At 40.3% G+C, this 14,670-nt stretch overlaps 1 protein-coding gene across 3 annotated transcripts in view; it reads left to right on the forward strand.

Moving 5' to 3' along the window:
• The first annotated feature begins 226 nt into the window (after nt 1-226).
• Nucleotides 227-14,670, forward strand: part of LOC105034952 (uncharacterized) — a 48,456-nt gene continuing 34,012 nt past the window's right edge. For all 3 annotated transcript variants that reach the window (XR_012140209.1, XR_830265.2, XM_010910309.3), the window contains exons 1-2: nt 227-530; nt 10,290-10,363. Coding sequence is in view for 1 of the 3 variants with exons in the window: in XM_010910309.3 (XP_010908611.1) it covers nt 392-530; nt 10,290-10,363 (213 nt within the window). In the remaining 2 variants the exon portion in view is untranslated. The remainder of the gene's footprint in view (nt 531-10,289; nt 10,364-14,670) is intronic.

A 14,670-nucleotide genomic window follows, 5' to 3' on the forward strand; every position in this document is an offset into this window, starting at 1 on the left:
AGCGGTCTCGACGGAGGCTATCCGCTAATCGTACTTCGGTTCTTTATCTGATAACTTTACGATATAATTACCCCTGACGTATTGCCAATGCGTGCCTTTTTTCACATGAAGCTCGTGTAATTCGTTTCATAGAGTGAGGATATTTCAGTCATTCAAGTTTAAACCGTACGTACCTCAATGTCAAAACCACTTCTCTCAGAAACGCCGCTCATAATGCATAAAATTACAAAACGATTCCTCTGAGCAAGCAGAGTCCCCCCTGGGTTCGTTTAAAGCTTTTGGATCGTTGGCCGAGGAGGAAAAGAGAAAAAAACCCTAGATTTCGGTTGGAAAACTTGCGAGTTGTAGGGTTCCGATTTTAGGGTTTGAATCGGAGATTCGTGGTCTCGTGATGGAGATCTTGAACAAACTCAGAAACCTGGATGCGTATCCTAAGATCAACGAGGATTTCTACAGCCGGAGCCTGTCGGGAGGCCTCATCACCGTCGTCTCCTCCATTATTATGCTCTTATTGTTCTTATCAGAGATTAGTGAGTTCTCCCATTTATTTATTTTTTTCTTCTTTCTTTGGTTTCGTTGATATTGCTTAGTGTCCTTCAATTTCCGTGTGTTTGGTTGTTTGGTGATTCGATGGAACATTGAAGTAATCTATTGCATTTTGGGTTCGGAAAGATTATATTTTAGTTTCATTTAGTGTTTACGATTTTAGGATTTTTTTTTTTGAGGCTAACAGTTTTACTGGACATGTGGAGAGGGTCATGAATCTTTGGGCTGTAAATATTTTTGGATTTCTTTGAGGTCGATACATGGAGTGTTGTGTGATTTCCATTTCTCGATGAATTTAGGATGGTTTTTTTGATCCTTGCTTTTCGCCGATTTTGTTTTGTCTTGGGTTTTGGGATGAAATTGGCAATGCCAACTTAAGGAGTACGATCACTTCTAAAATATGCTTTCACGGCAAAAAGAACTACAGAGAATGGCAATGCCAACTAAAAGTCTGTTAAGAGATAACCAACTAAATGACTGGAGCACAAAATATGAGATGAGTAGTATAACATTCCCTAGCAGACCACGTATCAAGCATATCAAGTCTTGCCAAAGACCAAGCTGTATTCTTCCTTTTATTTGTTTATTTATTTGGCTGTTCATTCATTCTATTTCTTTGTTTGATCTCAGTGATTAAATTGCTTATTACCAAGTTGTCTGCTTCAAGAACCATGACCTCATTGTAAGTATCGCTTCTAGACAAGTTTTAGATTGAAGTGTTGATAACTGGATAACAAGTTATTGAAGCATTGGAGGATCCTTTCTGTTAGACATAGATAGGGAGATAGAAAGTGCCTTTATAATGATCATTATTTTATGGCATACATATGTCTAGCATTGTGTCCATAATGTATTCTTCATCCGTTGAATTGAGATTTCCTTCTTCAGAGAAGCTTGAACCCTAGCTCAGCCACTGAGAATGAAAAAGAAAAAGAAAGGGAAAAGTATGTTTATTTTTCTTCATTCATTGTGTTTACTTGCATCATGGTGCAAATGCTGATTTTCTAATCAACTGATGGTCCTATGTAACACTTAATGGCACTTTTGTAACTTGACGACGTCCCTGATGCTTGTGTCACAATACCATTTAGATATTGAGCAACTACTGAAGGAAGTGGATTCAAACTTGTTTGGAACAATGAATATTTTTATCAGTTATCAACTATTCTCCCTTCCTCCATCATTGTATGAACTATGGCTGGTTGAAGGTTTATATAGACTTCCCCTTCACACTGTGGTGGTTCTCTTGGTGTTGTGGTCTTTTTTATTTACAGCAAATGCTGGAACAATGGGAGCCATTTTCAAAGCAATTCAACAAAGAAGAGGGAACTAAAATAGTCTTTTTGACTATATAATTCCTATTTTCAGTATTGAGTTTTATGACTAACCAATACAGTGCAACACGTTGGGATTGGCAGGAAAAAACAGGGGCAGAAAAGAGAGGCTTCCACTTAAAAGAGTGCAGCGGCCTAGGTTATAGTTTGGACTGATAGCTTTTTAGAGTCTATGTGAGTCCGTAAATAAGAAGCACAATATAATTTAAAAAATAAAACTTTAAAAGCTTTGTGTTTCTAGAGTAGAACCCTAAATTTCCACTGTCCAATGAAACTTTCTAAAAAGAAAATAATATTACAGCAGAGGGGATTTAGTTATGCCAACTGAAACATAGCAAAGTGGTCATTGGCTTCTTAAGCAAAATTTTCACCCCTCATATATATATATATATGTGTGTGTGTGTGTGTGTGTGTGTATGTCGTGGAGATAACTTGCCGATCGGAACAATCTCTCTCATTGGGGCACGTTTAGGGTGACTCAGCAAAATCACATTGGACATAGGCCTGAGATCTTGACCCCATGCCCATTTCATGCCACCAACTCAATTATCCATGCGGATGAAGTCCGCAACTAACACGCACAAGTAACAACCGTGATCCAAAGGTTAGTGGGCAGTTTTTTTTCTCCAATGAACTACTAGAATATGGCTTAACAGTCTAAAGAATCAGACCTAATAACCTACGAATTCTGGCAAACAACCTATTGCTCCACCTTCTTATAAAAGAGGTATGAAAGGGATCCTCAGGTAAGGGATAACTTTTCGAGGAAAAAGCTATCTCTCTCTCACCATTCTCTTTTTCTCTACTGTTTTCGAGCTCCAACTAACTTAGGCATCAGAAGATCCCCTATCGGAAAGCCTCCGATGGGTGTGGACTTTCCTTGTAGGTTTTCTTTGGTATCCTGGATCCCAGATGATATTACATATCCAGTCATATAGGCACTTGATCAGAGTCTCGCAGTAGTAGATTGGTGTTAGAGAAAAGATCTAAGCCCATTTTAAGAGGAAAGAGAGCATGGTGTGGATGAGAGCCCGCAACTCCACCGCTTCTCATTGGCGATCTCTTTATTGTAGCCAGAGTAGCACTGCTTGGGGGTTTGTTGCTATACAGCCTCCTATCATGATGGACTCGAAATCCCTTGATGTCTTGGTCTGCCAGATCCAAGCGCTGACTAGCACCGTACAACAGCTCCAGCAGGTGGTGGAGCAGTAACAGCAGGCGGAGCCAAGTCCTTAAGTAGCTCCTTCCTAGCATAGCCGGCGATCTCACTCCAGGAGCTTGGGATCTGCCCTCAGGCGGCTTTCCCATCGTACTCCTGCTTTCACACCCCGATCCTCCTCTTGTCGAAGTTGGGGGGAAGAGGCTCAATCGTGGAGCTCTACCTCCAGCGGGGATTCGACCTTGTGTTACTCCCCTGGGCCTGGAAGATCGCACCAGGAGGAGCTTGAGAGCAAGGTTTGAGATATCGAGCGCTGTCTTGGTGAGGTCCAGAACAGAGCTCATGGGGACAGCGACAGAATCAACTTCAACTCCCAATCCCCCTTCTTTGAAGCTGTTTTGAGGGAACCGATTCTGAGTCTGTTCAAGATGCCTCAGCTAGAGCTGTATGATGGCTCCTCGAGATCTCTTCCACCATCTGGAGGGTTATAAGATCCTCATTATGCTGCAGGGCACCTTGGACGTCCTCCTCTATCTTGTTTCCCCAGCCACCCTCTGGAAGTCAGTATGGGCGTGGCATTAGGGACTCCAACTTGGGTCCATCCACTCATTTGAACAGCTCGACAGGCTGTTCGTTGCCCACTTCAGTAGCAATCTGGTTCAGTTGAAGAATATCATAGCCTCTTCTCTATCCAACAAAAAGAGGATGAGTCGCTACGCAACTATATTGCACGCTTTAATGCTGCTGTGCTAGAAGTGTACAACCTCGACAAGTCAATGGCGATGTCAACACTCAAATGAGGATTGCGGAATGAGTGCCTCATCTTCTTCCTCGACAAGATCTTTTCAAGGGACTTTGCCGATCTGCTAGCTCGAGTCCGGAAGTACACATATGTAGAAGAACCCCGGATGGCTTGCAAGTAGGAGGAAGGAAAGAAGACTTCCAGCAATAAGAGGGTTAGGACTTAGGAGGATCCTCGGACGGCCCAAGCCGAAGGAGAATCCTCTCGACCACTGAAGAGTTATAGGCCGAGGAGCCTGTCTCGGTGGTTCGACAGCTATACCCCTCTGTCTGTCCCTTGATCGTAGATCTTGATGGAGATTGAGGGTCAGAAGTATCTACGGTGGCTTGAGCCAATGAAGGTCCTTTCAGATAAAAGAAACATAAGAAAGTACTACTGTTTTCATCGTGATCATAGTCACGATATCGAAGAATGCCTTCAGCTTAAGGACGAGATTGAAGTCTTGATCCGAAGGGGCTACCTTGGCAAGTATGTTTGGGAGTAGCGGAACCAAGCACCAGAGGAGCCATGCAGGCATCAGCCCGATGAGGGAAATAATGGCAACTGACCAACGATTGGGGTCATCAACATGATTTTTGGCTTCGTCGGTGGCAGGGAGGGCAGAGGACCGAATTGAGGGGGCAGAGAGACGGTGTGTGGGGGACATTTTTTTTTTCTAATGATGGTTTTTGAGAGGAGCATATCTCTCACAATGGCACTGCCATTATATCACTAACGATAGCAAGCTGTGATGTAAAAAAAAATTTTAGTTGATAATGGAGGTTCAACTGGCATCCTGTTTTATGATGCTTTTTAAAGAATGAAATTGCCTAAGAAAAGTTAACACTCCACTAGTTGGATTCTTTGGGGATCTGGTGATCGTGGAGGGCGAGATCACTCTTTCGGTTGCTGTCGGGCGGAGGCCGCAAAATCGGACCATGCGATCAACCTTCTTGGTGATCTAGTCCCCTCTGCCTATGATGCAATCCTCGGGCGACCTGGACCAAATGCTTCTCGGGAGTGAAGCCAGTGAAATGTAGGGGGACCAAGTACTGGCTTTTCAATGCTTTTTGGCGATGATACAAAGGAAACGCCTAGCAAGGGCCTTGCCAATTGAAGACCGTGAGGAGCCAAAGGAAAGTTGAAGTGAGCCAGCTGAGCAACTCGCCATGATCCTGCCTATGACGATTTGGGCAAGCCCATCCGGCTTCGGGCACAGCTGGCACTAGACCTCAGGGATCACCGATGGCATTGCTACACATCCATGAGGATGTTCTCGCTTGGTCAACATTAGATGTGCCAGGTATATCTTTTGATCTCTTTGTTCAGAGGTTGAGCGTGGACTCGAGCCATCGCCATGTCCGATAAAAGAGTAGGAGCTTCGCCTCAGAGAGACAACGGGCCATTGAGGAGATAGTCGATCAGTTCTTGATGGCAGGATTCACCAAGAATTCCACTATTCGGAGTGGGTCACCAATATCATCATGAAGAAGGCAAATGGCAAAGGGCGGATTTGCATTGATTATACCGACTTCAATAAAGCCTGCCCGAAGGGCGATTTTTCTCCATCGAGGGTCGATTAACTTGCAGACGCCACCTCGGGACATCAGCTCTTAAGCTTCATGAACACCTTCTCCAGATATGATTGGATTCAGGTGGCCCTCGAAGGTGAGGAGAAGATGGCACTCGTAACTGGAAAAAGTTTGTATTGTTATAAAATGATGTCTTTTGGGTTGAAAAGCATAGGAACTACATATTAGCGCATCACTAACACGGTGTTCAAACACCATATCAGGCACAACATGGAGGTTTGTGTCGATGACATGCTGGTAAAGGGTACTGAGGCCGATTGGCATGCTACCCATCTAGAGAAAGCATGTGCTGAGCTGAAACGAAATCAAATGAGGCTCAATTGCAACAAGCGTGAACCTCGAAAAAGTTTCTAGAGTTCATGATGACCCAACGAAAAACCAACCCCAAAGCAAATCGAGGGAGTGAGGACCCCTTGCTGGATCCTAATGTAGACGAAGTTTCAAAACTTTCGATGATGTAGGGCCAGACTGACCCTAGCAATCTCTGAAAGAGCCATAATAGAATACGTGCTTTGGTTCAACTTTAGCGCTTCCAACAACAAAGCTGAATATGAAGCATTGTTTGCAAGCCGTGGCATCGCCAAAAAATTCGAGATGAAGGACCTAAGGGTCTTTATCGACTCACAAGCAGATGTTGGGCGAATCTGAGGAGAATACAAGGCTCGAGGACCAAAGATGGCTCAATATCTGCAAAAGCGCAAAGAGTTCTTTGAGGCCTTCTAAAATCTAGAGGTCCAACAGATATAAAGATCCAAAGACACCTGAGCCAATGTCTTGCCCTGTTTGGCCATCTGGCGCTCCTTGCCCACGGACAAGTCGAAGAGGAGGCCACGATAATGACAATAAAGGAGCTAATCCTTCGGAGATTCCACACGGCCATTTGTGGCCGACGATGATGATAGTGAAAGGGCTAATCCTTCGGAGATCCCGCGCTGCCACTTGGGGCTGATCGGCCAACAACGACAACAATGAAGAGGCTAATTCTCTAGAGACCCCGCATGGCCACTTGGGATCGACGATGACTATAGTGAAGGGGCTTATCCTCCGAGGATCCTGTACGGCTACTTGGGCTGACAATGACAATAAAGGGGCTAACCCTTTGGAGACCTCATGCGGCCATTTGGGGTCGACATTGATGACAGTGAAGAGGCTAACCCTCCGGAGATCCTATACAGCCACTTGGGGCCGACGACAACAATAATGAAGGGCTAACCCTCTGAGGACTTTGTGCGGTCACCTAGGGCTGATGACGATGATAATAAAAGGGCTAACCCTCTAGAGATCCCGTGCGGCCACTTAGGGCTGTCGATGATGATGGTGAAGGGGCTAACCCTTCGGGGATTCTAAGTGGCCACTTAGGGCCAATGATGACGACAGTGAAGGAGCTAACCCTTCTGAGATCCGTACGGTCATTTAGGGCCACTACTGCCGACTATAAAGGGGCCAACCTTCTGGAGATCCTGTTTGGCCATTTGGCATTCCTTGTCTATGGACGAGTCGAGCGGAGGCCATGACAATGACCGGTGAAAATTACCACGAGATAATTTTGTACTGACCATCAATAACATGGCCTCCAACATCGAGGTTTAGGAATATGGTCTGGACTAAGAACCTTGACCTTACGAAAAGCTAAAGAATTCAAATTGGAGCCAATCTACACAAATATCAAGAGGTAACAGTGAACTTCATTTTATTTGAAAAGCTAAAGGACATGTTGCAAGTTCGTTACAAAGGTTCGTCAACAAAAAGTATCAAAAACAACGACAAAAGAAAGGACAAGCTAGTCTTTGGGTGCGGGCGAAGCGGTTTCGGCAGTATCCTCGACGACAGGAGTTGGGGCCTCGATTGGGGCAAGCTCGGGTGAGGCGGACTCATCCTTATCCGACGAGAATGCTTCGACCTCGTCATCATTGTTCCCGAGGTGAAGACATCTCAAGTCCACTTGGGAACCATCTGCTGCAGACATGCCTTGCAGGCATGGAAGCTGTATATATGGGTGACTGAAGAATCTTCAGCAACCTCATTCTTAAATTTCGTTGAAGCCTTCTACTCTTTGATGCTTTTGAGTCTGACCTTGGCAATGGCTTTCACCTTCTCCCTCTCGACTGCAGCCTCGGCAAACTTCAATTTATCCTTGGCTGCCTTTGTTGCTGCCTCGGTGGTTTGCCTCGCCTCCTTCACGGCCCTTGCCTGGGCTTCAGATGCTTGGAGTTTTGCGGTCGAGGACAGCAATGTTATGCATTAGCTACATGGAAAGATAAGAGTTAGGAAGCCACAATCAAAAGTTAAGAGCAAGCGTGCAAAGCAGGGACTCATCCAAAGAAGGCCGGCATAGGAGTTTCCTATGACCTCATTCAGGGGGTATCATCTCCAATCGATTGGACTGGTAGTAGAATCAACTCCATTCGCTCTTGGGTGAGCTGGTGGTTTTGGAGAGCTGAGGCGTCCCTTCGCACTAACTTCACAATGGTGGTGAACCCCTCTTTGCCCTCGGACTAAGGGTCTGCCTTGGGCCTCGCCAACCTGCTTGACATCCCGGGGGTAGGCTTGGGCTGGCCTGATGAAGGAGAAAGAGCTTGAGGCAACCCTGAGATGTCGGTATAGCAGATTGTAGCTGCCCGACTATTATTGGCTCATCCTTGGTCTCCATCGGGTCTGTACTCGACGCTCCCAAAGATTGCACCAGAACGGGAGCAAGAACCCCTAGCTGGGTACTCCTTGGTCTCTTTGACGAGGGCTCTCCGTCTGAAGAACTCATTCTCCTCATCATCGCCAATTTAACAAATGAGTACGACGGCCTCATCACTGCAAGACCAGAGATGAAGGATCAACTGAAAGACAAGATGATCACCAGTACCAGCGAAGATGGCATCAGCAAGAGGAGAAAAGAGCCTTCCTCTGATAGATAAAACAATGAGAGAACAACTAATGCTTGGATGGCAGGAAATCTGACCTGATGAGTGGTTTATTTTTACAGACCATTGACGTTAAAGATTTAACAATTGAATTGTCAGATCTTGCCACTTGGCCAACATTGGGAGTGATAGACCTTACGACTCTTCGTCGCACCCTGCTTAGATCAAACCATGTCAGGCGATCTGCGGAGCACGCTGAATCTCATTAATACTTGACACATGGCGGGTCTTGGCAAATCTGGGAATGATCTCCGGATCTCCTCTCCAGGGCATTATTCTGCGATCCCTCGAGTTGCCTTTCCTTGTAATGATGGCATGGATCACGAAGCGACATATTAGTAGCCCTCTGAAGCTTCTTCCGTTGAGTGTAACGAAACAAATACTTTCAAGAGGAAATCGGATCGGTAGCCAGCGGCCAGCTCGACTATTTTCTGTGCCCGAAGTCATAAAGTCGCTTCGAACTCGAAAGTGGGGGACAAGTATTGTGGAGATAACCTGCCAACCGGAACAACCCCTCTCATTGGGGCGCATCTAGGATGACTCAGTGAAATCACACTGGACACAGGCTTGGAATCTCGACCTTGTGCCCATTTCAGACTGCCAACTCAATTATCTATGTGGGTAAAGCCCGCAATTGACATCTACGACTGACAACCTTGATCTGAAGGTTAGTGGGCTGATTCTCCTCCCCAACAAATTGCCATAGTGTGGCTTAACAGCCTAAAGAATCAGGCCTAATAACCCACAAATTCTGGCTAACAATCTACTGCTCCACCTCCTTATAAAAGACGTATGAAGGGGACCCTCAAGTAAGGGACAACATTCAAAGAAAAAAGCTACCTCTCTCTCACCATTCTTCTTTTTTCCTCTATTGTTCTTGAGCTTCGACTAACTTAGACATTGGATAGTCCCTCACTGGAAAACCCTCGATGGGTGCGGACTTTCCTTGTAGGTTCCCTCCAGCATCTTGGATCCCGGACGGCGTTCACCGCCAGCTATGTTGGCACTCAACTGGAGTCTTGCAGCAACATGTTGGGATTGGCAATAAAAAGCAGGGGCAGAAAAGAGAGGCTTCCACTTAAAAGAGTGCAGCTGTCTAGGTTATAGTTTGGACTGATAGCTTTTAGAGTCTATGTAGGTCCGTAAATAAAAAGCACAATTTAATTTAAAAAGTAAAACTTTAAAAGCCTTGAGTTTCTAGAGTAGAACCCTAAATTTCCAATGTCCACCAAAACTTTCTAAAAGAAAATAATATTACAGTAGGGGGGATTTAGTTACGCCAACTGAAACATTGCAATGTGGTCTTTGGCTTCTCAAGCTATTTTTTCACCCTCATATACACACACACACACACACACACACACACACATTCATTAGTTATTACTTGAGAAAGGAAGCTCTCAAGTTTCTGGTTGCTACTAAGGTCTTAAACATGACCAGTCCCTTATTCTTATTCTTTTAGACTTCCACTCATCGTGGGAGTTATGGCTGGCCACCCATGCAAGTCATTCTACTTGAATTTCACCAATATATGCAGAGCTTGGCTGCTCCATAAATTTATAAGAAACCTATAGCCCATCTAGTAAATCCAAACTCTTATTGTAGACTTGTAGTCATGAGCTCTGTGATTACAATCAGTGGCTAGATATAGTTTTGATACACACACACACACACACGCACACTACTTTATTATATTGTATACTATATATGAGGGTAGGTCAAAGTAAATGCGCATATTTGCTCTATCCTAGTGGCACCATCACATTACGATATCATTGTATGACTTGCATCTCAAGAAAAACTTCTACATTATGTATTGACCATCTGTGGTTATTATCATGTTAATTTTCTAGATTCATTACTTTGCAGTCACATCAAAAGAATAATTTGCTATTAGGTGTTGGCTGATATTTAGAGCATAGGTAACATTTTGATGGCATACCTATTTATATATGTGTGCAGGATTATATCTTTATGCTGCTACTGAGACCAAACTGACAGTAGATACTTCAAGAGGTGAAAGACTACATATCAATGTTAGTATTTGACCCTTATATGTTTTCACTTTTTATTTTTTCTCCACCAGTTCATTGCTTTTTGTACGTTTGGTGGGTTGTAGTTGATTATTTTCTGTAAATGTTTGCTCAAGTTTGGAGCTGCTGGTTATGTTTCGGACTAGGAAGCATGGATATGGATACAGGATACGGATAGGATATGGATATGCAAATATGATACATTTTGAAAAAATAGTATAGCAACAATAAATATATGTCATATATATGTGTGTCTATATATTTGTATATATAGAAATCTATCAAGCCTAGTAGGCCGACATAGTACATCCTTTATATATTATAAACTTCCATGAACTCCCATCTAGTCATTATTAAAGTCCGCGGACCATAGTTCATACTCTATTCATGAATAGCAACATCACAAACTCCAAAATTAATCACTCATCACTGAAGGTTTACATTTATTAAAAAAGAATGGAAAGAAAAAGCCCCTCCTCTTTTGTGTAGGCCCTTATAGATATATGTTTAGTCTCACACTGGCTATGGCACTATGCATTAGGTAGATATTGTATACTTATACAGGATTGAGAAATCCAAACTAATACCTTCCGGCTAGTTTTTTTGGATAAGGTCTTAGGTTGTTACAAAGAGTATTGGAATGGACCTAGCCTATGGCCCATATACACCAGGGGCTATTGCAGCACTGATCTATTTGGGTCGAATACAGATTGATTATGATTGGGTTTGAATAGATTGGATCCTTAGCTTGGTGAGGACGTTAGGGTTTAAATAGGGGGCAGATGGGGATTGTGTGGGCATATGTTTAATCCCTCATGTACTGTGCATTTGGTAGATTTTGGATTCTTATACAAGATTAAGGAACCCAAATAATACCTTCCTGTTGCTTAGATATAGCAACCCAAGAGGGGGGGGGGTGAATTGGATTTTCAAAAACTTTTACAAACTTAAACAATTTTTAAGTGAAACTAATTTAAACTTAATTGTGCAATGTGAGAGTGAAATAAATGTGTAGCAAAATAAATGATAAAATAATGCACAAGATAAGAATAAGCATAAGTAACACAATAATAATAATTTATAGTGGTTCAATGCTAAATTCAGCATCTACGTCCACTTTATAAATCTTCCTATTTGAAAATTCTACTATAATCCTCTTGATTATAGTATGATTATTTTAACTGGGCTCACAATTAATCCAACCGATTGTTTTAGCGGGTTCACAATCAATCTAGTTGATTTTGCATAGGAAATTAATCAAAATCTTTCCAACTAAGTCAATGATAGTTGCTCTTTAAAGCTTGGACTTCTTTACTTTAATGAAAGAGAGGTTCTCTTGTAATTTGTTGTGGATGATCTCTTGATGACTCACATAATTAATGCTCTTAAATCCTCTCTCTTGGACTATCTCAAGGATATTCAATTCTCTCACTAAGAACTTATGTTTTTTCTTTTCTTTCCTCTTGGATCACTTCTCCTATTGATTTTGTCTTAAATATACTTAAATTTGGGTGGAGGAAGTATACTAGTCGTTGAAGAGGTTAACTAGCCGTTGGTAGTCAGATTTGTTTGTTAGAAGTTTGCAGAAAAACTAGCTGTTAAGCTGTCAGGAGCTCAAGGATTGACTCGCAGTCTGTTGGGGTCGACTTGTTCATGGATCAACTCACAATTAACTTGTGGTCAATTCGAGCTTCAGGCTGAAAAATGTAGCTTCCTATCTTGTCTGAGAGTTGACTCGGTTGACCAGGGGTCGCTTCAAAGTTCATAGATCGACTCGTAGTTAACTTGAGGTCGATGACTCCACTTCAAAGACTTCCAAGATACTTCAAATGCTTCTCTAAAACTTTAAATACTTCTCTAATTTTAGGATTATTTTTCTAAGCTTCCTTGTGCTTCTTTAAACGTTCAAGCTTATTGTGCTCTCTATAAAATAAATTAACTACTTCAAGAATACACAATTATTAGTATCATACTCAAATATTTTATGCTTATCAAAATCGATTTTTGGATCAACAATCTCTTCCTTTTTGATGATGATAAAACTTTGAGTATATGCAATATAAAGCATAATATATTTCTAAAATTTATGTGAATTTATGTATAATTAACACGAAGTAAAAAGTAGATGTATTAAGAACATACTTCATGAATATATCATAAAATATTTAGATTAGCTCAAGTATATACTCATCCTCTCTCCTTTTAGACAAAATCAAAAAGTTATATTTAAATATTCATAGTACATTAAGAAAATTATAGCAAATCATATTTGTGCCTATCAAATTTTAGAATAATTGAGGAGCTTAAGGATACAAACATGAAAGATCAAATCCAGAGCATTTAATCATTTCAAAATTAATGTATCAAACCACTTTGATTTTAAGAGCTAATTTTCTTTAACAAAAAACTCAGATTTAGTCACTATAGATATACTTAGCTAACTCTGTCTCTCCCTTTTTATTATATTAGAGTTATTCAAGATGAATTATATTGGTACTGAAAATATCTAATATAAGAGTTGCAATTTGATTTATAATATGATCAAGGCAAAAATCATAACAACTAGTGGCAAGCATTAAAGTACATAATGTATCAAGCAAATATCAAATCTCAAGTTTTATAAGGTGTATTAGAGGAAATTTCAAATTTAAATTTGAGATATGACTTGATATAAGAAAATACTAATTATGCATCTTAAGGTCAAATAGATAGAGTCGTTAGCATGATACTAATAAGTTTCATGATCTTAACTTTTTTAATTTGGTACTCTTGCAATATAACACTGAATTTTTTTTTTGTTTTGGTACACATCAATAAAATTTTCAATTACTCTCCTTTTATTTTTATAATTAATGCTCCCCTTTATATGTGCCACTTAATTTTTTTTACTCTCTCCTCACTATTTATTTCATTCTTTATTACAAATTGAGTCATGATACGCTAAAGTAGCATAAAATATAGTAATACATATTTCAAAGTATAAGAGCATATTTGTTTCAAAAAATATTAAAAATTTTATAAAAATAAAATCAAAACCAGATATGGGGACAACATTGATAAGTTTTAGTAAATATCATAGCATTACAACACGTATCAAAGTATTAAATATAAAAAGCATATAAAGTATCACAAAGAGATTCATGAAAATTAGCCTATTACAATATATAAGCATTAAGTCCTTTCAGTTTTAATTAACTTATTTATAAATTCATTTATTTTTTAAAATCCATTTTATTCCTATTTAGGTTGAATTATATTCCAAACTATCTACAAGCATAATATTTTTAATAAATATAAAAAGGATGATTCTAATATTATCGATACCAGTGATTTTTCTTTTACCATTATCATCAAATATTACTATCCTTCCATCTTTAGCTTCAAGGGTGATGAATTGAGATTCATCTCCCATTATGTGCCTCAAGTAACCACTGTTCAAGTACCATCTTCTCTTTGATTGATGAGATATTAGGCACACTTGCAAAATAATTATTTTTTCAATTTTGATACTTAAGCTTTCTTGAATCCTTTGGGATTAGTTGGCATAGTTCGTTTTGGAACCTAAATCTTTTTAGTTATGGTATGATCTATTTTCTTTGTATTACAATTATAAGCTTTTTATGACATAATCTGATGCATTTGAAATAAGTTATTGAAGAATTTTTAGAAGGAGCTTTGACAAACATATTCTTCCAAAATTTTTGTTTTCTTAAACGATTAAATCCAAGTCCAACTTTATTGAAAATAACTCTTTAATCATTCAAAATCATTGGTAGTTTTCAAAATTCAAAGTAAATTTATCAACTATAGATTTTAGCTTATTAACTTCCTCTTTTAATTCATTGTTTTCTTTTTAAGTTTTTTATTTTTATGCCTTAGAATTTTAAAATCATTGATTAATTCATAAAATGCATCTTGTAATTTTTTAAAAATAAGTTCAGATTGATTTTCAAGACATACCTCATCTTCTTATGCTATAAAGCACAACTTGTTTATCTTCATTGTCGCTCCAAGTTGTGTTCTTCTTTTTCTTGCTCGGCTCTCCCTTAGCCGAAGCTTTATTTTCTCTTATCTCTCTTTCTTCGTTGATTCAACTCTCCACCTTCTTTCTTCTTTCTTGCTTCTTCTTACTTTTCATCTTCAGAAAACTTTTGAATTTTCTGGTGATTAATGATAGGTTCTCATTTTCATCATTGGATTCTTTAATTTTCATATTATTTTTCTGATTTGAGGACTTGAATGCTAATATTTTCTTTCTCTTGTTGCTATCCTCTTTTTCTTGATGCATCATGGTTTGCTCATAAGTCGTA

Source organism: Elaeis guineensis, chromosome 1 (genome assembly GCF_000442705.2).
Source record: "Elaeis guineensis isolate ETL-2024a chromosome 1, EG11, whole genome shotgun sequence".
Taxonomy (NCBI): Eukaryota; Viridiplantae; Streptophyta; class Magnoliopsida; order Arecales; family Arecaceae; genus Elaeis; species Elaeis guineensis.